Source organism: Epinephelus lanceolatus, chromosome 22 (assembly GCF_041903045.1).
Source record: "Epinephelus lanceolatus isolate andai-2023 chromosome 22, ASM4190304v1, whole genome shotgun sequence".
Lineage (NCBI taxonomy): Eukaryota > Metazoa > Chordata > Actinopteri > Perciformes > Serranidae > Epinephelus > Epinephelus lanceolatus.
The window spans coordinates 9619381-9635278 of NC_135755.1; the positions used below are offsets into that span (position 1 = coordinate 9619381).

The 15898-nt window shown below is 41.1% G+C and overlaps 1 protein-coding gene across 2 annotated transcripts in view; it reads right to left on the bottom strand.

Moving 5' to 3' along the window:
• exoc6b (exocyst complex component 6B) overlaps nucleotides 1-15898 on the bottom strand; it is a 160758-nt gene that overhangs the window by 94628 nt on the left and 50232 nt on the right. For both annotated transcript variants that reach the window (XM_033609791.2, XM_033609793.2), the window contains exons 9-15: nucleotides 10005-10088; nucleotides 9035-9081; nucleotides 5071-5191; nucleotides 4916-4987; nucleotides 1846-1943; nucleotides 900-1005; nucleotides 440-549 (exon numbers count right to left, since the gene is read on the bottom strand). In XM_033609791.2, coding sequence (XP_033465682.2) covers nucleotides 440-549; nucleotides 900-1005; nucleotides 1846-1943; nucleotides 4916-4987; nucleotides 5071-5191; nucleotides 9035-9081; nucleotides 10005-10088 — 638 coding nt within the window. The remainder of the gene's footprint in view (nucleotides 1-439; nucleotides 550-899; nucleotides 1006-1845; nucleotides 1944-4915; nucleotides 4988-5070; nucleotides 5192-9034; nucleotides 9082-10004; nucleotides 10089-15898) is intronic.

Sequence of the window (15898 nt, forward strand, 5' to 3'; positions counted from 1 at the left end):
TACCAAGGAAGCATCTTTGACTTTGAAAAAAAAAAAATTGAGACTCCCTAAATTCTAGTTAGATGAATTAAAATGAAAAAGTCTTCAAGGGGAGTGGTTTTGGGTGGGAGGCCAGTGAGGGATCATGTCTGAGCCCCCCTCAGTAACAACTTTTACTGGTTGGTTGTGGTGTCTGCGCAGCGGGGACTGAAACTCCGGGTGGGGAAACGTGAACCTCTGAACCAGAAGAGACCCGCAACAACAGGTAAAATAAAGCAGCTGGTGACTTAAGGTGCAACTGAGGAGATACGAGGTTGTCCAAACCCTCATCAGATCAACAAACAAAATCGAGATTTCCACATGAGGTTGACAACAAGCGGAAAAAAACCCTTTACTAAAGAGCCAACACTGAGAGCATGAATGTGAGTGACAGAGATGGAGATTGTGTGTGTGAGTGTACCTGAGATGCAGGTCTTCAGAGTATTTCAAACAAGCGTAGATGAACTCTTTGAGCTGGCAGTAGACTTTTGGCACAAACTCGGAGAAGGGAAGCTTCTTGGGGAAGGGAAGCTGGAGGGAAAAACAGGGATTAAGTGAGATTTTAGTAGAAATTTAGTACAAATTTTGTGCACAACCAACATCACACAGGGCTGGAGTTAAAGTCCAGTGTGTAGGTTTTAGGGTGCTTTCACACCTGCCCTGTTTGGTTTGGTTCGATTGAACTCAAGTTCGTTTGAGGTGTTTTGTGCAACCATTCCCTGGTCCGTTTGTTTTGGATAATTCGGCTCCCTGAAAAAACCTCCTGAGCAATAAACACTGAAGGAATTCTAACCAGGAGAAGTTTTAGCTTTTAGAGTCCTGACCCTGCTGCTATCTGCTCTCTATCTCACTTCTGCTCCATCTTCTCTGTCACTCTCTACCTTTTCCAGTTCGGGGTCTTGCAGGGGAAACTGGGAAGTGTAGTGTCTGTACTCCTGCTCAGTTGAGACTGGGATCGGACTGTAGTTGTCCTGGTCCAACACCTGCCTGGAGAGGAGAAAAACAAAAACTCAGGTAAGTCATTTCCTGTCTTCTATTTTCAGACAATCCAAAAGAGGCCAACTGGAATGACTGGGATGCCCTCACTCCTTCTCTCTCACAAACACACACACACACACACACACACACACACACACACACACACACACAATCATCCCATTGGGGGTCATTCTAATGCTTGAGGTTTTCTTACCACCCTCCCCTCTCTCACCACCCCCACTTCTTGTTGGCGCTCCAGAGTTCGGACGTTCCAACGTTCCATGGAGAGGCCGTGAACCGGAGAGCGCTCCCTCTCCAACAATACAACACAACATTCCTGCGGCTTCCCCAGTGTGTGTGTGTGTGTGTGTATAAATGTGTGTGTGTGTGAGTTAGAGAGTGTGTGAAAGAGAGAGAGAGAAAGAGGGAGTGTGTGTTTGTTTGTCCATTCTCGCTGTAAGTCCCACTGGTGTCATTGGACAAAAGCTATGGTGAAACAATGGCATGTAAGCCCACACACACACACACACACACAGAGTCTTGTAAGGGTACTACCCATTCTGGAGGGTAGAGAATGTTCCGGACGTTTGCTTTAAAACACTTCCTCTCTCTGGCTGGTCGTAAAACTTCAAAACCAGGACGAGGACGTTTCCCACAAACCAACACTGCAAACTTAGGAGCACCCTCATGACCTTATGACTAGAAAGGGGAAGGTCATTTCAGCACGCACTCAGTACCATGTCCTCAGCTACTGGAAAACAAACACAATCACCTAAACATGGACAATTTCCCAATCGCCCTCTGCCGTGCAAACACAGCAAAGGTGTGTCATCGGTCAGTGATCAGTACCTGAAGGTGATGTTCCATCTCTTGAGCAGGATTTCTCCGTACTGCTCCCTCATCTCCAGCAGCATGTCAAACAGCTGTGAAACGGGGAAACCGTAACCCTGCGGGACAGGAAAACCAGAGCAACCAGTCAGCGTCCAGCTGCACCAGAACATGTGAACATGGATGAGCAAAGAGGCTGAGCTGAGGTCGAAACAGTTTTACACCACCAAGTGAAAAAAAACCTCTACTTTTCAGGTAATTTTTTGTTTTTGCTTCACATATGTGGGCTGTATTTAAGCAATCTATAGCACATGGGCTCAAGTATGTGGCGCAAGTGCATTTAGAGCGTGTCCAACTCCATTTTGCCGGTTAAACGGCTAAAAATCTCGACCCAAAGTAAGGTGCAAGGGGCAAAGGGGTTGTGTTTTGTCCCTTAATTAATCATAGGTGTGCTGTAGGCGTAACATGTATTCAGCCAATCAGTGTCCTTTTTCATTCCCTTTAAAAGCCAAGTGTGCTTTTAGATGGTGGATTTGGCAAATTAGAGAAGCCAGCAGTTTTCTGTGTGTTGTGGTGGCAGCAAATATTGTGGGATATTTAAGCAAAACTAGAAACTGTAGTTATAAACTTGACAAAGCAAAACTTAACTTCTAGCTTCTGAAACAATCAGTGAAATGACACTGCTAGTGTGTAAATGTGCATAGCATCTCTCTTAATGGGGATTCGGACAGCAACTCTGCTCTGATCTCTGCTACGTTGACATTTTACAGAGTATCACACAATACGCCAACAGTCAGTACGTTTACATGGGCAGTTTAATTCCACTTTCATTTGGAATGAAAGGCCATTCCGATTAAAAGTGGTCATGTAAACGGTCATTCCGATTGAAAATTAAATCCGATTAAAGGGGGTGGTTTATTCCGTTTGTCATTCCGAATGAAAGAATTTTGTGTGCATGTATACACTCATTCCTCTTTAAGTTTATTCCAGTCTTTCTGCGCATGCTCGTTTCCTTGCCCTTCTGGCGCGATGACGTATATAGCGTGCATAGCAACGGGCTGAGATAGAGCATTCGGACTCGTTGAAGCAGATGAAGCATTATCAGAACAAGGCTGTTGTCGTACTGCTGCTTCAAGAATATAAGCAAAACAAGCCCAAAAAAGGCACTAAGGACGGCGGCATCAAGCATCTTGTTATCCGGAGCGAGGACTACAGTGTTTTCTTCCGGTAAACGTAAACACGTAACATCCGCCCCGCCACCTATCCAATCAGAAACCTTCCTTGTCCCAAACCTTGTGCAGACCCAAATAAAGGCGATTAAACTGATCTCCTGTGTAAACCCTCATTCGGAATGAATATTTCCCACGTAAACTACCTTTAAAATTTTAATTCCGAATGATTTCATTCAGATTTATTTCATTCTGAATGAGAAGCCATCATGTAACCGTAGCCAGTGTGCCTGACCTGACCGCACCTCATTTAAGACTTACATGCCCATGGGCTCACAGATTGGCACAAGTACATTTACTATTTACGCAATGTAGGTGCTGGTCGTGAAAATGACAACTGTGTTGGTTTGAAACCAGCAATGAAGCTGAAAACACACCGGCACGGCGCGGTGCATCATGTAACGCGCATTACACGCCACCCCTAGCACACACTGGACATGTCGCACTGCAGCTCATCAACAGATGACTACGCAAAGTCATTACTATTTTTACTGAAAGATCTGTACTTCCTCCACCTCTGCATTGGCTTAAACTCATGTGTGGACAGCCCCTAATTAAACTCGATTTCTCACCTGCAGAGCAGATCTCCAGAGCTATGACTTGCTAGGCATTATCTTTATAGCAATTATCTTTATAATGATGGGATTGTGGGTCGTTTAGCTCGTGATCATAAGTGCTATACTGTCAGCAACTGGACTTGCTTGCATTTCTTGAAGATGTTTCGCCTCTCATCCAAGAAGCTTCTTCAGTTCGAAGTGACCATGACCTGGATGACTGAGAATCTTCACCAACTTTAGCCAGGGATATTTCTCGACCTCAACAACGAGTCTCCTCATCCATTCTTTGTCACACATGAGACACAGCAACAGCTACAGAGTTCTCTTTGCATCAATGCTGAGGAGAAGAGTCGAGCTGCTACAGGAGCAGAGAAAAAGAGCTGCTACAGGAGCTGGTATGTACGAGCAGAGAGCCAGTGGGGCAACAATCCACTTAATTCTGGGGCCAGCAAGGCTGGAAATAGGACAGTGGCATGCTGTGGGGCGGCATGTCCAGGAGCGTCAAAGGGCATCTTGCTGCTGCCAAAATAAAAGGGGCGGTATTTTTGATGCACAGCGTTCCCCACTGGTGTGTTTTGGCCTTGAAAGTTGCGTTTGCAACTTGCTTTGCACTGGCTGTAAGATACAGCCCAACGTGTGCGTTACATGTTTTTCATTAAGCTACATTTATATCTATCAAGTTTTTAAAAAAAGTGTCAAATATAGGACGTGGATGAAATGACAAAAACATCTTAAAATAAAATTGTAATGAATGCACATTCCTCCGTAATGTACTTGAGGGTGAATTCAACCATTCCGCAGCACCTCATCACTTCACATGAACGACTTTTTACCATCCTCTATTCATCACTCCACTTGTTCTCTCTCACTCATCTCTGAAGGTTTCTCCTGTCCGGTTTTTGCCCACATCCCCCATATCTCTCCATCCTCTCATCCATCACACTCAATCCATCCAGGGTAGTTCATTCATACAGTGGAGAATAAATAAGCAGAGAGCAAACTGACATCAGATGATAAACTTCTCTGTCTAAAAAGGTTACATTGAGAAAGAGAGTCTTTCTTCAGAGACTGGCAGCCATCCATTTTAAAACTACACAACATGCTCTGAACAGGTTTTATGGGCCCCTGGGGTCAAATAGCTTACTCAGCATGTGCCAAGATGTCTGAATATAAGAACAAGAAGTACAAGAACACCAAGTTGGGAAAGAAAAAACTGAATTTCATACAGTATGATTTTAAAGAGTGCTGCAGGGATGGAAAGCCTTCCCCTTTCTTTACAGTGGACAGTTAATCACACACACATACCTGCAGTGTGTCAGCAAACAGGACAATGAGGTTCTTCAGATCCAGCACCAGGTCAGGGTTGTCACAGTACGACTGAGGAGACAGAGGAGTGTGTGATATTAATGGGAATAAAGTCCTGTCATTATAAGCAGTATTTAGCTTGCTTGTGTCCTTACGGAGTGAGTCCTCAGGGCAGCAACAATTTTGGACAGCGCCAACTCCCAAAGCTCCTCCACGTACGCTCTGTTGACCAAACCCTGCGTGGTGTGAAGGACGTGATCCTCAACAACAAAGAAGCTGGATGGAGGGAAGGAGGGGATGACAGAGGATGAAAAGACAGACAACAGAGTGTCATTCGTGATACACCAAAATAATTAAGCTTATCCATACAGAACCCAAAATGACAAACAAGAAGTTGTAGGTTTATGGGGCCATTATATGCGTCATAATTTCGTGGCCAGATGCAGAGACTCCTGCTGTCACCTTCAAAGAGATAATCAGTGCGTTTCCACCCACAAGTTTTTATGAACATTAACAGGCGGCTCGCTCAGTGTGTGATGTGCACTTGTAGATAAAATATAGGCCTATATTAATGAAGGTTCATTAGTACGGTTTTGTATTTCTCTGTAATGTAGCACAGTGTTAACAATGTTACTGATACTATTCTTTCTCACACCTTCAACTCAAACCACCAAAATATATAATTTAATATTTAGATTATTATCCTAAACATGCAGGCGACTAGTCGACTAATGGCCCCAAGTGACAACTATTTGTCGACTAGGAAAATTCTTAGTCAGGGGCAGCCCTAATACCACCAGTGTGACGTTATACACAGCAACCCGGCATTGCAGAAACATAAGAGACATGACAGGCACAACAGCACTGGCCTCTAGTGTGACATATGACAGATGCGTCAGCAGCATTTTCTAAAAAATACCAATGGCATAACATGGCAATAAAAATCATTTGTCATCTCCGTTATACAGCAGCTGATCTCCTATGCTCAAAGGGTAAGGAGCTCACGGATCTCATTGTTTTCCCAATTTGCAGGCATTTTCAGCTGCTGTTCTTCTTTGAGTTAGCCGCTAACTGCTATCAGCTACTTTTTAAATCTCCTGCAGTGGGTCGCAAACATAACATGCTTTCAAACTGTAATATCTGTGCCACCCATGCTGGCTGCCCGATTTATACGGACATCAGTTCCCAGCTGAGAGGCGAGACAACTCAGTTCCCCAATACTATGATCGTACCTTAAATATAAAAACACTGAGGCAGCATAATGGCGCAATATTCCCGTCTTGAACAGGCAGTGTAAAAGGGGCTACCAGGTGCTGCCATTTTTGTTATCAGAATTCGTCAACAGAAAGTTCACGTCAGCAGCGGCCATCTTGGATGTTTTTGAAAACAGAACGGCTCTCCTCTTCACTAAGCTAGCTTTGTGCGCGTACTGTTCTGGAACAAGGGTGCACAAGCCAAACATAACGCCAGCACGAATTTTATGTAAAGCGCAAAGGCTCTGCAAGTTTTTGGTCATCATCTCAAAGATGCCCCATCTTAGATAAACGGTTGTGATTGGCTTAACCTGGGCCTGACTGGCTGGAAATCTGTCTGAACGGTAGGGGAACCAGAAGCATCTGCCAGAGCAAAGAAAACATGAGCTCACAGATTCATTTGGTGCCCAGCTGGTGGAAAAGTTGATATATTGATAAAATCAAAATGTGCAATGGAATTAGACTCAGTGAAAAAAAAAAACATGCCACTTATTTGTCAGTCAAGCTTCCACTGAAGAGATAAAACACCGCAGCAGCCAAAGAAAATCACATCTGTGTGGAGCGATTTAAACTGGACATTAGCAAAATAAATTATAACCCTACTACTGCTTGGCACATTTATACCTTCTGAGTTTTTTTAAAAAAAAAATAGTTTTTTGGTGGCCATTTTAAGTGAATTCTGACAACTTTTCCAGAAAAGCTGGCATGACTTACAAAATCATTTACAAGTACTAATGACAGCCAAGCAAGTGGGGCATTAGTCCGATCAAGCACAAAAAGCTGCTGTCTCAGCAATGGACCACGCTCGTCAATCACAAGTCATACTGCTTTCTTGAAATGACGCCTGTGTGAAATGGATCACACTGAACCGCCTGCAAAGTGACTTTGGTTTATGTCCACTGACAACATGTCTCACTCAAACTGATGCCCACTGAGCCTTGTCAGACCACAATGAGCCACACTGTGGTCAACTTTGTGGCCCAACTGGGCATGGTTAGTCTCTTTGTCATTACTGAGGAGAATAAATATGCAGGGAGGGGATTTTCTATTGATCTCTAACTTTATTTTCCATTTGCACAGTGCACAATGCCCCCTTCCTGTTTTTTTAATGGACAGTAAATTTCTTTTCACTTTGAAAATTTGAAGGTACAGAGCATAAAGGTCCTTGGACAGACTGTTAAAGATTGTATGTTGTCTTGTCTATTAATGTGTTTGCTTAAGGAAAAGTCCAGTTTATTACAAGCACAATAACTGTGCTATATGAACCTTGTCATTATTATTAGAGCCAACCGATGGTGGATTTTGTAAGGGGGATGTAACAATAGTTTGGAATAGGAAATAGCTGCTTGCCAATAAATCGGTCCGATGTCCAACCTCTTGCGAAAAAAATCTGTACTGCCAGAAGTCAACAATCTTTGACTTTATTAGACACTGGATAGCTGTTGAACTGAACATCTACTGTAAGTCGAAGTCATTGATGCGTCAATAAATAAAAAACATCTGGATTAATAAATATCAAACTAACGGTAAAAAGTTGGTTTGTGTTTTCACGGCAGCATTTACAAGCTGGTTCAGATGGAGGTCGGAACACGTTCTCACCACAAACAAACCGCACCAGAGTTCGTTTGTAACCAGACTGAGACCACCTCTTCAAGAAGGTCTCGGTCCGGTTGTTTTGGTGCGCACCTGAGTGTGATTGCTGTGTTCACACCTGCCCAAATGAACCGCACTTAGGGGGAAAACAGACTTGAGTTCGATTGAATCAAACCAAACAGGGCAGGTGTGAAAGCACCCTAAGACATCCTGTCAGCTCTAGTATTACTGTTACGAATGATACAAATGATGGCCAAATCTATAAAATCAGGCCCATGTTGTATGAAACTGTAACGTCCCATCATTATATAATGATTTAGAACCATTTCTGTTGTCGTTTAATCACTTCCATCTTTTCTTTTTACTATGTATGCTTTCATGCTGTTTTTCCTATTATGTGTGTACTAAAAATTACCACATGTAGTTTAGTTTTACTGTCACAGGGTGACTGAAATATATTAACTATCATCCACCTGCCTGGTGCAAATAAAGGTTGAATAAATGAAAAAAGACAACTTCAGCTGCTGCTGAGAATAAAAGGAGGATTAAATTACTGATGCTGATGAAAGGATGATGGGCTGGATGGATCGACTGATGGGAAATGAGTGGAAGAATGGATGAAGGGATGACTGACTGGTGGAGAAACAGCAATGGATGAGAGACACGGGATGGCACTTTCCAAAAATGGGAATAACAGACCTGAGGGTGTGTGTGCCATTGTGTGTGTGCGTGTGTGTGTGTGTGTGTGTGTGTGTGTCCAGCCTTGGCAGTGTTTATAGAAGCGTCTGCTCCAGTCAGACAGACAGAAGAAATAACAGCAATAAGCCAACCACCGTCACACACACTCTATCAATCGTCACCACTGTGTCCGTGCGTGTGTGTGTGTGTGTGTCTGAATGTGCATGTGAATGCAATGGAGAGAGCTGGATGGAGTGATGGATGAGAGGAAAAGTATATACTGTAGGAGAGGAGGGGTGAGTGTGGCCAGAGGGATGAAAAAGGATGGAAAAAAACATTCGGAGGGAAGGAGAGATGAAAGATGTCAAATGGTCAGAAGTTACTTAAATGAAATGAAATGAGGTGTCGCTAAATGTCGAATGTTTGCTTTCACTCAAAGTTTCTCTTTCTCACCGTCTCTCACTCCGTCTTCTGCCAAGCTACACAGAGGGCTTACAATAAATGGATGGACAGATAAAGATGGTGGATATATGGATGGAGAGGTGGGTAAAGTGAAGATGGACTGATGGAGGGGGAGATGGACAGACAGACTTACCCAACAATCTGATTGAAGTACCGCCTGTATCCCTCCAGAGTTTCATGCTAGAAATGTGAAAGGAAGAAAAAAACAAACACAGAAGGAAGGAAGCGAGGGATGGGGAGAAAGAGAGAGAAGGATAAAGAGTCCAACAGCAAAGGAAAAGTGTAGAAAATATATCAATTAGCGCCAAACACTACTTGAAGGAATACTTTACCTCCCAAATGACCATTCGTATATCAATTACTCGCAGCGTCTTATGTCAAATTCATGAAGACAACTTTGTTATTGCATGTCTCTACGATGAAAGAAGAATCCAAAACAGAGAAAATTCTTGATGAAGTGAAGCAACAACAGCAAAACTAGATCAAAACATCCTTTCACAAACCCTTGCACAACTCGTGCAGTATAATCAAAGTCCCATTATCCAGTCGTATGCTCAGTACTTCCCAAACAGACAGCTCCGTCTGACGGGCAACTTTAAAAGTGAAACTTATCCGTTTTTGGATTCTTCGTTCACCACGAAGGCACGAGAGAAACACAGATTTTCTTCACAAATTCAACGAAGCGATGAGTAACTGATACACAAATGGTCATTTGAAGGGTGAATTATTCCTTTGATTTGCCTGATTCAATACATTTATAAAAACAAAATGTATCAAATTCAACTTCACAGGAATATAATTTACATCAGAAAACATGTACAATATAATTGATTCATAAACCAGATACTTTTCTGATCATCCATTACCTTGTAACATTAACATAAAGTTAAAGGTTTATTTTCAAATGTATATATAAAAAGCACAAAACCTTCCATTTGTTCAATATTCCTAATCACAGTAATTAATATAAGTTATAGATTAAGGAGTGTGTGTGTGAGTTGGAGAGGGGGAGTGTATGTGCACAGGGAGGGCAAGTGTAGTTAGGAGTGTGTGGACATAAAAGTGCGTACACAAACAGACAGAGTGACGGTGCAGGATCATACCATGTTAGAGTGGGGCTGCAGCACAAGGCGAGCCTGTTTCCTCCTCTGCTTTCTGTAGTAGTTCTCAAACACATCACGCAAACCCTAAAACACAAGTTACAGGTAAGACTGGGTGGATGGGATACAAGGAGTGTTTGAGGAGTCACATGCCCCGTTATCACCCTTGCAGTGGTGCCTGGAAGTGAATTTTAATACAGTTTTCAGTGATGAAACAAAGCTGGTAAAACCCTTTTATTGCCTGAAGAAAACTAAATATTCTGAAACTTTAAATGGTCAGTAAAAGAAAACATATTGGGGAATTAGTAGTTTAGAGGATCCCAGTTTTCCACTTCTATATATATATTTTCTTGCTGGTATGTAGAGATTTGTCTTCATGGAGACAACTTGCAGTTCTTCCTTATTAGGATGCTTTTGTTCAGTTTATTTGGTCCGAACCAACAGAACAAAACAAAATATTGCTGCATTTCAGTTCTGGCCCAGTCCCTGGTCATTCTGACTCTGGACAAACAAACCAACAGGAGCAAACATTAAGTCATACCAACTGACTGGTAACTCATTGATTGGACAGTTCTGGCAATTACAAATTGATCATCAATCATTTATTCTGACTTCGTAGAAATAAACTGATATTATTTAAAAGGTCCAGTGTGTAGGATTTAGGGGGATATGTTTAGACATTTGTGGGAAATTTTGTCATAATTAGTGTATAAATTCTTAAGTTATGGCCAAAAACATGTTTTGTGAGATCAGTGACCTTAACTCCAGCCTTCGACCACCAAATTTTACTTAGTTAATTCTTAAGTCCAAGTTAAGGTTTGTGCCAAATTTGAGAAAATTCCCTCAAGGCCTTCTTGACATGTCACGTTCACGAAACGCGACTGACACAAAGTCACACTGACCTTGATTTTTGAAAATCAAATTCTAATCAGTTTATCGTTGAGTCCAAGTGAACGTTTGTGCCAAATTTGAAAAAAATCCGTCAGTGTGTTCTTGAGATACCAGGTTCACAAGAATGCGACGCATGAGGTTACAGTGACGTTTGACCTTTGACCACCAAATTCAAATTTGTTAATCCTTAACTTAAGTGGATGTTTGTGCTAAATTTGACCACCAAAATCTCATCAGTTCATTATTGAGTCCAAATTAACAATCGTGCCAAATTGAAAGAAATTCCTTCAAGGTATTCTTGAGATACCAAGTTCACAAGAACGTGACATACAAGATCACAGTACCTTTTAACCTTTGACCACAGAATTCTTATCAGAGAATGCGATGGACTAGGTCACAGTGACCTTTGACCACCAAATTCTAATCTGTTAATCCTTGATCGAATGTGGATGTTTGTGCCAAATTTGATGACATTCTCTCAAAGTGTTCTTGAGACATTGCATTCATAAGACTGAGATGGATGCAAGGTCATGGTAACTTTGACCTTTGACCACCAAAATCTAATCAGTTTTTTGTTGAGTCCAAGTTGATATTTGTGCCAAATTTGAAGAAATTCCTTCAAGGTATTCTTGAAATACCAGGTTCACAAGAATGCCACAAATGAGGTTACAGTGACCTTTGGACTTTGACCTTTGACCACAGAATTCTGATCTGTTAATCCTTGACTTGAAGTGGATGCCAAATTTTATCAAATTCTCTCAAGGTGTTCTTGAGATATGGCATTCACAAGAATGAGATGGATGCAAGGTCATGGCTTTGACCTTTGACCACCAAAATCTAATCAGTTCATCATAAAGTCCAAGTGGACGTTTGTGCCAAATTTATAAAAAATGACTTCAAGGCATTTTTGAGAGACAGACAACCTGAAAACAAAATGCCTCCAGCCACGGCTATCGCTGAAGCAGAGGCATGAAAAGGTGAGCAAACATCAACAGGTGTTGGGCTAGCATTTTGGAAAGGAAGAGACCTCCTGAACGATGAACACTGAAGAAATTCTAACCAGGAGTAATTTAAACTGGTTAAAAAAAAAACTTAAAATCCCCCTAAATCGTACACACTGCTCTTTTATACTGACAAAAAGCTGAATTATTTTCTTACTTTTAACCCTCTATCCTCCGTTTCACCTACTTCAAGGATCAATAAATCCTACATTATTCAAGTAGTTCAGATTTCACATAACTAGGAAAGACATCTCATGACCTTGCAGGACTTTTAAAGCCAGTATGGACCAGCTAATACCCTTAACTAGAAACACAAGTGTCAGAATATTGTTGCTGTTGGATATTATGTCCCATATATCCTTGTAATACCTTTTCAGCTGTCAAAATTAACACTTCATCTCTAAATTAAACTGGAAAACTTAGCGTGTGGTCCAAACTGTGAGGCTGCACTTCACTGACAATAGTGAGGTACGCAGCCAAATATTTAAGGTTAGTTAAGGCTGTGACTGATTGTTGGGGAGGATGAATTTAATGAGGTATAAAACCAAAAGGTCAGAACCACTGAACATTGGGAAAGTTGAGATAAGGTCATGTAGGAGGCAGAGTGTGTGTGCATGTAAGAGTGTGAGTAAGAGGGAGATAGAGCATGTGTCTTTGATGACCAGCACTGGTTCAGTTTTGGTTGGCGTCGCTGGTCAGACATCAAAACTAAAACAGAAACACAGAATCAGCTCTCTAAACTTGACCAGCTCATATCTTTTCCTTCCATTACACAGAAGCTCTCTGTCTTATCTCCTTCTCTGCTGTGTGTGAGAAACTCGTGGCCTATCAAGGACCCAGACCAGGACCAACAGTCCTTAGTGAGCTCAGAGATAAGAGTCCAGGTCTGGGCAGATAACATTCTCCCTTACCTACTGACCAGACCACCACCAGCAGCACACACACGTATCTACACTGCTGACCACCAGGCTCTGGTAGTGACATTATATGTACACGTGTGTGGTGACCAATACCTGCTATCACTATGATAGGAGGTATTCAGACACAGAATCAAATATAGAGACATTTTGTGATTTTGACAAACACATCTTTGTGTTTTACTAACTTTTATGTTTTCTGAGACTTAAGTGCCATTTGACCAAAAAAAAAAAAGATACCATATACACAACAAACTTGTTGTCCATTTATTTAGCTGCCGTGTCTTGAGCAACAGACTGGGAAATAATTTATGATATTTCATTAAGGGCAGAATTTTTAATATGAGATAGAGAAAATGTTCATACCCGTTTGAATCTAAAGAAGAAAGAAGAAGAAAATAAAGAAAGCAAAGTAATATAAATGGACAGAAATTGCTGCAGGCCTCAAAATGCCCATTGAGTATGCTTTACGCTACAGCTAGCTAGCTAACCACTGTCTCCAACAGGGCTACTTACAAGCTAACTTTAGCTACTCGAATGTTTGCTTTTAGCCTATGAGCTAATCGTATGTTTCAGCTGAAGGTTGCTAGCTTAAAAAATCGTATATATTATAATCATATTTAAAGCTGTCAATCTTTGGCTGTAACATGCCGTTAGCTTGTACGCTAATGGCAAACATTTCAGTAGCTATTGTTAGCTTGCAAGTAGCCCGATTTGGGACAGTGGTTAGCTTGTTAGCTATAGCATATATTATATTTTTCATTTATATGTTTCACTTGTCTATTCATTGTTTTCATTTCCTTATTTGTATTTACTTAGATTGACATTTTGCATCTTGCATTCTTTGTCATCTTGTTTTAACTTTATCCTAACCTTAACTTAGTTTTGTCTCGCTTATGTTTGGTAGGACTGTTTGGCTTGCTGTTGGTAGGCTATTTTGCCTTATAAGTATCCTGTTTTAGCTTTTGCTTATTCTGTCAAAGCACTTTAAAAACTTCTTTTTTCAAGGTGCTATATAAATAAAGTTATTTTATCATTGTAAGTAATATAAATGGACAGAAATTGCTGCAGGCCTCAAAATCCCCGTTGAGTATGCTATACGCTATAGCTAGCTAGCTAACCACTGTCTCCAACAGGGCTACTTACAAGCTAACTTTAGCTACTCGAATGTTTGCTTTTAGCCTATGAGCTAATCGTATGTTGCAGCTGAAGGTTGCTAGCTTAAAAAAATCATATATATTATAATCATATACGTGATTGAAGCTGGCAATCTTTGGCTGTAACATGCCGTTAGCTTGTTGGCTAATGGCAAACATTTCAGTCGCTATTGTTAGCTTGCAGGTAGCCCCATTTGGGACAGTGGTTATCTACAGTAGTTAGCTATAGCATATAGCATAGTTAATGGGGATTTCAAGGATAGCAGCAAGCTTTGTCTATTTTTGAAGCTAGAAAATAGTTGCAAATAGTGACCCTGCAAGATCCACAGTCTATGCAAAATCTTAAAGCCTGTAACTAAAACCTAAAAACTGTGTCAGACCTTGGTCATTGAAAAGTCTTTACAAAGTCTTCTGGTGTATGGTAGACCAAAACTAACATTTATGCCTAAAATCAGCGAAGTGCCCCGATATCATTTAAATATTTCTCTGTGTATAAATGTGCATCTATCCAGAGCCCGCCTGCTGTTACATTACAGCTTTAACTATTATGTGCTTATCAGATAATTCAACTTGGCTGAGTTTATGCTGCTCCTGACTGTAAGCTCTGCACCCTACACTCAAACAATGGCCACACAAATACTATATCGGATACACATACAGTATAATAAAACTTAAGATTGTATTGAAGCGTGACTTTATGTACTTTAATCCTTTAATCTGACCCTCCACTGAACAATGTCCATTGAAAACACATCACAACAACACAATAAAGTGGATGGTAGACGTATGAATCTCACTGGTCGTAATCTAGATAGTGTTTTGGAACCACGTTTAGTTTGATGTTGTGAGGTGACAAAACTGCATTCTTTAATTCCCAGATTGACCGTCAGCTGAACAATGCGTATTGAACAAAGCAGCGCCATCAAATGGCCATGAACTCTTCATTATAATGTGTTTGTGCTCCCCGAGAGAGCACAGAGGTTAAACACAGGGCTGATACTGTGTGCGAGTGTGTGTGTGTGTGTGTGTGTGTGTATATGTGTGTCTGCTGCAACGCCACAAAAACACTAAAGGCAAAGAGATACAGTATGCAGAGAGGAAAACAAAGACAGAAAATGGAGACAAGGTGAAAGACAGAAATAGAGAACAAAATTAAGGGAAGAAAAGAAAAAACTGTAAAGAGAAAAATAAAAAAACAAAGAGGTTTATGAAGAAGCTTGTCGTATTGAAAAGTCAAAGTAGCATAAGTCAGGTGAGGACCCAGTGAGACAGAGAGGAGAAACGCAGACAAAGAGTAGGGCTGGGCGATTTGGACGAAAATTCATACCTTGCTATTTACAGGCTGGCTGGCGATTCAAGATATATATCTCGGTATTTTCTACGAAATGGCTGACATGTTTTCAGCTGCAAGTCAAAGCCACATTTGAGATGTCACAAGCAGTTTTATAAAAACAGACTGTGATCAAAATAAAATGCAAAGACAGGGATTTTTCCCTGTTTGAAAATATGTAGCTGCACAACAGTCACACCTCCAAAACACTAGTTGGCGGTGAAGTGCTGTACACATTAAACATGGCTTAGTAGAGACAATTTCAAACACAAGTACACAAATCAGCTTCACTATAACTCGCAGCATTCACAGACAAACACTTGTCTTTATCTGAAACACATTTTCCCCACAAATACAACATGCTAATGTTATTAGCACAAGCATATGGCATTTTACATTGTATAAATTAGCCTAGCAGCTAGCAGACTTTTCCTTTACTCATATAAAACCAGAAACACTGATCAAACGTAACGTTACAAAATTCGGCTTCATTACAGCTCACAAGGTTCACCGACAAAACAACTGTCTTATACTAAACACGTTTTCCAAACAAATACAACATGCTAAAGTTATTAGCACAAGCCTATGCCATTTTACATTG